The following is a 9,200-nucleotide window of genomic DNA, read 5'->3' on the forward strand; positions in this document are numbered from 1 at the left end:
TCTTCTTTCCTTATTTTCCTCTCTTGTTGCTTCCCATTTTTTTCTCCATAGATCTACCCCCTAGCCATCCCTTGGCTTACCTTAAGCACACAAGGCATTTAGCCACTCATGGCGCGAGTCTCCATCTTAAATACACCTTTCTCACATAACAACATATTTGCAAATTTTGGAAGTGTTTTAATAAATCGTCCTTTTGGGCCTCCCAACAACTTGTGTTCAACAATTGTATATGAAACAATAACCTCAATGGAAAACTATGTGATGTAGCCTCTAATAAATCCCAGTCTTTGCAACGAAACCATTTATGGCAATTGACTATTTAATTCCAACTTAGGTTTTTATGCATGGTGGACCTAAAAAAGTAGCTAATGTTATTGACCCTTGCGGCAACACCTATGGAACATATGCGGTCTCATCTGAGGAACCAAAGGGGGTTGAAAGAACTAGGTTTTTGAAACCAATAAGGGGATGGGAGCTAGTTGACATCTTTTTATCAAAATATCTAGTTTCTTAACACCCAACAAATTTGTTTAATACCCTCACTACATGTGCAACACTGTATCCATAACAAACTCCTATCACATGTGCAAAATCTTATCCATCACAAAAATTAGTAGACAAAACAAGGGTGAAAAATAAAAGGGGTCCCATAGTTCCATAGCAAAATAGATGCTTTATTCATCATCAATTCTCAATGATAACCAAAAAGAACAAAAACAATATAATAGAGACATGAGATCATACAACAACAAAATAATTAACATCAGAGCGACTTAATACAACATATATGCCCAATTCTATGAAAATGGATCGCTCACTAGCCTAATTTCTCCTTATAAAGCTCATTGTAATGATACAAAGTTTCATTCCACAGTCTAGCTACAAATACAAAATACTAATATGCCAAACACTAGACAAAAAGACCCAAGACACCATAGGCAAGAATGCTCCAAAAACCCCCCTCCAAAACTTTAAGGGGAATTAACTCTCCCTAATTTATACATCATTACATTAGCACCACCAAGAACGTACAAACCTAACACATGTAATTTTTTTTTTAATGAACTAACACTATTGAGCTTAGAGGCTCATTCTATAGCCCACTACGATGTGTCATGATGTCCCTCCGTCATCAAAGTTGAAATTTTGCTCATGTGGGCCAAAATAAAAAAAAAATTGAAAAATCTAAAAAAAATGTGAGCTCATAAAAAAAATTTACACTTGAAAAAATTGAATCCGGCTCATTTTAGATCAGTATTTAAGATAAATCTTTTAAATATTTTGTATAGGTACTTAGGAAAAAAATTTAGAAAAAAACCAAAAACATGTGTGATTTAAAAAAAATAAAAATAATAAAAAACTAATTGACATTTACAGTGAATAACATAAATAAACACCATAAAATAATTTAAAAATAAGCACATTGTCATTTTATTATATAAATATTATGAACAAATTTAAATAAATAAACAAAAATCACATCATCAACAATTTTAAATTAAAGGAGAATAAAAACATTTTTATGTAATTACAAATAATCTTTCATCTTTTGCATGATAAGGTGAATTGAATACTACTCGGGATAAATTTATTTTCAAACTAAATTCCGTAGTCGTTCTCACGGTAAACCATTTGAAGTGTTTACATAGAGAGCTTAAACACTTAACTGTATCATGATTTGTGATATCTAGTTTCAGTGATGTAATTAATGGAACAAGGGTGCTTTATGATAATATATACTTAAAATAATATAGTTATTATTATTAATATTAAAATATTTTATATCCACAAAAGAATTTATTATTTGTTTATATAATAAGGAAAAGAGTTTATTTATTTTTATCCATTATTTAAGAGATTTATTCAAAATTTAAAATTCAGAATTTATTAACGATCACCTTGAAATAATACTTAAAACATGAAATTCAAAATTCAATCCCATGTAAGTTACCCAAAAAAAACGGACTATCCATCAATAGTTTCAATCATTCCAAAGCCGTCTCCACAATTTTATTCAATAATTCCAAAGCCATCTCCACAATTTTAATTTAAAAAAAAAATGATGAGCTGACTAAAGTCATCATCGCCCATTTACTGATAGAAGCAATAATTATTATATACATTGCCATTGCCGGTTGACAAATAAGTTCTATAAATTTTACCATTGGCCGATTTTCACCTGGGCTCCAAAGTGCCTGATAAGGATCGACACCTCCAGAATGGCTAGGACGCCGAATTTGGTGAGGTGTGTCCACACTCTCCACATCTACGAATGCGGGCCTTGTCGGCGAAGAAATTTGTTCTCGCTCACTGGTTAGCATCCACACCACGCGGGACATTGTAGGCCGCAACGCTGCAGCCGCTTGGGTGCATAGAAGACCAATTTTAATCACTCTCATAGCTTCCTCGCACGAATAACTGCCCTCCAATGAGGGATCCATAAGTTCTAACGTTCTCTCTTCCTTATATAGTCTCCATGTCTGGTATTTGACCAATATCCACAAAATATAAAACATCAGTTAAGAAGTACCATAATTCTATGGACGTTTTACTAGCAATTTTATTTTAAAGATGAGATCTACGTGACCCATACCGCCTCGAGAAGAAATTCCGTGTGTTGGGGCAAACTCTGATTCTTTCTTCCGCTGATAATCTCAAGAACGACTACTCCGAAACTGAATACATCTGCTTTCTCTGTCAGCTGTCCACGGAAGGCGTATTCAGGCGCCATGTAACCACTGCACAATGAAATCCACATATCTTAACCTTCTTAAAATTATATGATGATTTCTCACAGATGTGAATTGTAATGGGTTCATATCCTGTAATCTATTAATAAAGTTGGGGACATCAAGATATTGAAATCTGAAGAGAATTCTTACAAAGTTCCAGCAATCCTAGTGCTAACGTGGCTCTGATCTTCTCCAAAGAGTTTGGCTAAACCAAAGTCTGTTATTTTGGGTCTGTATTTATTGTCCAGTAAAATATTGCTGGCTTTAATATCTCTGTGGATGATCCGAATCTCAGATTCCTCGTGAAGATAGGCCAGCCCACGCGCAGTTCCAACTATGATTTCGTACCTCTCTCTCCAGTCAAGCAAATGGCGTTTCGTTCTATCTGCATTCATTGCATGATAGCAAGCAAAAACGTTAGCAAGCTACATTGTAAAACTCGAACAGGTCAAGGATCTATGCAGCGACTAGGTAGTTAAAGAGAGAGAAACTACCAAATAGAATCTTGTTGAGACTGCTGTTCTGGAGGTATTCGTAAACTAGTAGCCTTTCTGAGCTTTTCACGGAGCAACCAAGCAACTTCACTAGATTCCTGTGCTGAACACGGCTGATAAGATTTGCTTCATTGAGAAATTCAGTGTCTCCTTGCCTGGAATCTATATTCAACCGTTTAATTGCTACCTCTCTTCCATCAGGTAGAACCCCCTACAGCAATTCAATAAACTTTAAAATTATTTCCATTCTGCATGGAAGCCGCGGGTCCCAAAAATCTAATTCGACAGAAAACAATAATATTAAGGCTTACCTTAAAGACGGATCCAAAGCCGCCCTGGCCAAGCTTGTTTTCCTCATTAAAATTTGACGCAGCCTGTCTCAGTATGTCGTAGTTGATTATAAGTTCCGGGTTAGCTATAGTTGGTGATAAGTTAATTTCTCCTCCTCCACCTGCGAAAACATTTAGATTGAATCTAATTACTTTTTGTTAAAGAAATTGATGTAACAGTTCACATGATACATGTTTCTGAAGCACACACGAATGACTTAGCAATTTCAGAACCTCTGCTTCTAGAAATGCGTTCCCCAGGTTTTCGACGACAATTCCACATCCAAAGGCCTGTGGCTGCAATTAATCCAAGCATAACGGCTACTACACTGAAAGAAATCCGATGCACCTTCAACATTTTGACTCCTGCACGGGTAGCTTTAGTAAAGTGGCTATGTTTTATTGCAGAATATGAACAAAACACCTATATCCCTTATCGTTGTAAACTACATGTGAAAGAAGATACCGGATACCGGATGACTTTCACCGGGCGGTGGCGCGGGCCGCGATGGGATGAAGGAAGCATTGAAAAACCTAAAGACCTCGTAACGCAAAATGCAGTTCATACTTAAGTAGCTTGCTCCAATGACTCCAGATTCGCATCCCGCACTGGATATGGTCGACCGACGGGTACCGGATATAATCGATCGACCGGTATCTAAGCAGGATCGGCAGTTCGTTTGGGACAAATCCCAACAGTGGGCTCTGCTGTAGATTTCCGGCAGACCCGGATAACCGGTTTCGAATTTGTCTGTAGCCCAAAGTGTGTGACTCTGCACAGTTTTGTCGATAAGTTTCGACAGTACCTCCTCGGTAGTATTTCCGAATTGCTCTGGCATAGCGCTTACGATAGGGCGACAGGTTTTAACAAACTTGCTACTCTCATTATAATCGTTCTGAAAATTATGATTGTCGTAACGTAAGATGCAACCGTCTATAAAAATGAATCCAGAAGTGCTTTGGCATTTCTGAAGAATGTCTTTTTTCGCTGCAAATGCCCGCCATTTGCAATCGGAGGAATTGAAATCTGGCCTGCACTGGAAAAACCCGTAAACAGTACTATACTTGTTTTGTCCCTTAACGTGAGTACTGAATCCACTGGTCGAAGTGTTCCCCATCAAAGATTCCAAAACCAGGTTCAGATTACGATGGAAATCGTCACCATGTATATATTTTGTATTCCCACAAACACACCAAATGGGAGAAAGTATGGGAGTGATTTCAGCTCCTAAGAGATGCAGAGGCGTCCATACAGTGAGGAAAAGTAACATGCAGCCGATTAATATTTTCATCTTCATATCGGATAGGGCATTAGCTCAACCGCCTCTTCTCGATACTTACTAATTTGATGAGACGTTGCAATGTTATATATATTCACTTTTAGTTGCAACGTTATAGCATAATTTATTCATTTGTACTACGGGGAATGAGCCACATGGACTATTAAAAAGAAATTCAAAACCCGTAAAGCGCGGTCTAGATTGGGGTCCGATTTGATCGCCGTAGACTGGGGTCCGATTTGATCGCCGTAGTCTAACTAGACTGTGATTTGATGGCCGCGGCCTTTGTCATTTTTTTGCGTTCAAAATTATAGAAATTTTTGGTAATATTTGATATTTTTTTTAAGAAATTTTAGTAATATTTTGATTAAAAATTTTAGGGTGTTTTTGTAAATTTAGTTATAATTATCTAATTTTAAAATTTTGGTTGGTCCAATATCAAAAGCATGAGTAAACTCTGATTGTTCCATGATAAATCTATTTTTACTATCAAAAATATGATTTAAACACAAATTTTATAAAATTTATTATAATTATTTTACCTAAATTCCAACCGCTTATAATTAGTTTAAGAAAATTCCTCCACCTCTGTAGAAGTGTCTGATTTGATGAGTTGTTGCAATGTTAGCCTACTTTAGTCATTTTCATAACCCTGATTTTATGGGTTTCCCTGTGTCTGATTTGATGTGTTGCCATGTTAACCAACTTTATTAATTTTCCTAACCCCGATTTTGCGGGTTACCCAAAGCGGGGCCTCACTATGAAAGAGAATGGGGTCCGCCATTAACAAAATCCAAAGCATGAGAATGTCGCATGGTAGAGGCTGTGCTTTTGATAGGATTCTGTATTCGTGATAATCACGTCAGCGCGATGTATTCGCGAATTCCAAAGAATAATTACAAGGAAGAGGCCAGCTCAAGCAGGCTTGGAGTTTGAGGTAAGAAATGTTTTTAGGTATTTTAATGGTAACAAAAATTTTGAAATGTTAAAAATGATAGGTGGCAAAATTGACGTATAACTATATAAATTGTAAATCATACATTTTAATAAATGATTCCAATTCTAATGAATGGTTACACATAGAAGTTGAGTTTTTAGTTGCAGCAACTATTTTTCTTTACCATTTCTTTTAGTTGTATCACTTATTTTTTCTTTTCAGTATTTTTGATCAATTGGTTAGAAATAATAGAGAGAAAAATTAGAGAAATGCTTTTCTAATTTCACAATGATATATATTTCCTAAATTATTCACTTTGTTTTTAAAAGTTTTAATTCTTAAAACGATTTTTTATTCAACTCCATCATCAATAAGATTTTATTTTATTGTATATGTGTACCTTTGGAAGCAAAGGTTGATCCCTTTTTATCCATTGTCTTTCTCATGAGAACCTTCCCTATTAGTGAGTGAAATTTTCATTCGTGAAATTAATTATTATCAGCTTATAATTTATTGTGAGCATGCTATAAGCTTATAATGTGTAATGGTGGAATTGTAAGCTTATTTTTTATGTTTACTAATTATGTTGCGGCATTTCAACTCTATTTAGTTTATCAGATAAGTGAGAATCTTATTTATGGAATTTAACAATTTGATGTTTAAAGTACTAACAGTTTAATATCTAAAGTATTTGAGATAAAATTTTATCATTGTAAATTAGATAAGGGGGCATGTGTTTCTCTCGAAAAGATTATTACTTTTTAAAATATGGTTACATTTATAGGGGAATATTTTTTGGGAAATGATCTCAATAATTTAAGGTATGGATAATTAGAAAATATATTTTTAGCGTGCATCATCAAGTAAAAAAATTCATATTTGTATTGTTTACTACTTGGTCATATGAATGACTGATTTTTAAAATAATAACATTAGTAATTCTATTTCTCTATGTATTATTGAAAGAGATATCATTGAACCTACATTGCATTTTTAGAGGTTTAGAAATGATACTTTCCATGTTTACAGATTACATTAATATATGTGTATGTCAAAATAATGCCTATAAATAATCAAGTATATCTTAGCACGCATGCAAAGATGCAAACAAATTAATTCTATAATTACATATTTTTTAAAATATTGATTACTTAGTAGTCCAATGTTTATATAAATAGACATATTTACTACAATATATGTCATATTATTGTATAGTTTTTTATTGCAAATGAAGGCTTGAAATATAATAGAATCTTGCTTCCTCAAATTATATTTTTAGTTGTTGCACCTTTCCCAATTGAGAAATTGTTTTGTTTTGAGCCTCACTCCTAGAGAGTTGTGGTTTCCACAACCACTTGAACCTCGATATATTTTTTGGCCTTGCAAAGTTAGACTAATGATGTATTACATTTCATTTTTCTAAACATGAATACTTTCAAGCTTACCTCCCAACTGTTATAACAAAATTGCATATAACAACACACACACAAAAAAATGACACTAGAAAATATACATAACAATTGAATTGACAGACATGAAAAAAAAATGACCATCATCAAATATCCTCTTGACAGACAAGATAAATTTGAAATATTGTGTCTTCCCCAAGGGGATAAATTTGAAATACTGTGTCTTCCCCAAGGGGAAAAATTTGAAATACTGTGTCTTCCCCAAGGGTATATGTTGTTGATTCGTAGGATTTCTTTGATCTAAATTTTACATTTATTCATTTTGATGTGATAGTTATATGTGTTTTGATTTTTAGTAATAAGTGATAGTTGTGTTGGCTTAAGTAAAAATTACAAAATTTCATAGTTTTTTTTCATGTCTTGTGATATCTTTTAGGGCTTAGCATTTTCCTTGAAGACTGTCATTTCCTTTGGTCATGTTATGTTATTAGCGGCTTGCTTTTTGTGTGTGTGCCATACTCTTTGCACGACAAGAGGCATGTGTGATTCGTTCCATTGGGTGTATTGATGGGTTGAGAAGACCTATGCATGATTTGTTGCACTAGGTGTAGCGGGGGCTGGTAGCCCCCTTACATGCGCCAATTCCTGGAAAATAATATTGGGTGGCTTTTTACGTTTATTTTTGGTACATAATATTTACCTTGGTTATTTTGTGGTGCATTGTGGTTTATCCAATGTTTTTCTAAATCTAGTTAATCGATTAATGTTACAATATAATTAATGCTAATGATTTACATGTTTTGATGATGTGGGGTAATATATGGTGTACTATAAAGAATGAAGTTGATTGACGAGAAAAATTAGAGTTGTAACGCTAACAGGTTGGATGGCTTTCTTGGTTTCTCTTTCCAACTAAATCTTTGTGTATTTTGTGATTGTGATTTTTTTACCTTTATGTTTATTAATAATTTGTTCATGTGTTTTTTTTAGTATATCCTTCATAGATTAGCAATCATGAAAGATAAGAAAAGTAATTTCGATAGTGTCTTTTTTGTTTAGTTTTAATGAGTTCCAAAAGGAGTTAAAAATGTACTCAATAGTTTATTTTCTTTGTTGAGATTTTAATGAGTTGAGAAAAAAGTAAAATTTATTTTGGTATAAATTTTTGTTGTTTTAACAAATGAAACAAAGGGAGAGGAGTAAGCTCTATGGATTTCATTTTTTTATGAGTAGGAATAAGATGAAAAGGAAATTCATTTGGAAGAAATGAGTGGTATAAACGAGAAGCATCAAGTTCCAAGTGGGTGAAACCTTCCTAAGTAGAGGAAAGTAAAGAGGTTGGTAAGGTAAATTTAGTTATCCAAGTAATATCTCCAGGAAGGATAAGATCACCAGAAAAAAGAACAACATGCTACAAATAGAAAGACATAAATTGTGATTGCTATGGCAGTAAACAAAGGGAAGGAATAAAAAAGGCATAGAAATAGGCACTAGTACATTAGTAACAACAAACTTCAATAACTATAAAGGCATAAGAAAGTGATTTGGATCATCCTCGAGATGTGGGAAAATGCTAGAAGAAGAGAGAGATATGAGACTTAATTTCATTTCATGGTGGGTTTATAGGAGGATTCTTTGGCCTAGAAAATGTCAAAACGTGGACACAAAAATGGTAAGATGGTGTTATTCTAAGGTATCCGTTAAGGGTGGGCTCTACCATTCAAGTTACTATTTTCAATAAATAAAGGGTTAATTTTGCAGCCTACGGGGGTCGGACTTATGACACATTGAAGAAAGCATAGACAGTTAACAACGAAAGTGAAAATGCAGAGAGTGGCATAACACTATATGTCGAGATTGAAAACATGACCTCAAGTTCAATTAATATCCCTAAAAATGTCACTCGTACCTATAAAAACAATCCAAAAGTCAACACCCTTGGTTAAATCACATAGGGAAAGAAACCATGCATAAATTAGGGAAGAACACGATCATCTACTTTATTTTTTCTTTTGGATT

The 9,200-nt window shown here is 34.0% G+C and overlaps 1 protein-coding gene across 1 annotated transcript; it reads right to left on the bottom strand.

Moving 5' to 3' along the window:
• Window positions 1-2,048: 2,048 nt before the first annotated feature.
• Window positions 2,049-4,673, bottom strand: LOC149256321 (cysteine-rich receptor-like protein kinase 1). Its single transcript, XM_089455313.1, has 7 exons — window positions 4,029-4,673; window positions 3,765-3,852; window positions 3,538-3,677; window positions 3,224-3,437; window positions 2,883-3,117; window positions 2,594-2,738; window positions 2,049-2,480 (listed from the first exon to the last, which is right to left on the bottom strand). The coding sequence occupies exons 1-7, from the start codon at window positions 4,671-4,673 to the stop codon at window positions 2,049-2,051; spliced, it is 1,899 nt and encodes a 632-aa protein (XP_089311439.1).
• Between the last annotated feature and the right edge of the window lie 4,527 nt (window positions 4,674-9,200).

Source organism: Pinus tabuliformis, chromosome 7 (genome assembly GCF_031772625.1).
Source record: "Pinus tabuliformis cultivar Carrire ecotype Pingquan chromosome 7, CPIR1, whole genome shotgun sequence".
Taxonomy (NCBI): domain Eukaryota; kingdom Viridiplantae; phylum Streptophyta; class Pinopsida; order Pinales; family Pinaceae; genus Pinus; species Pinus tabuliformis.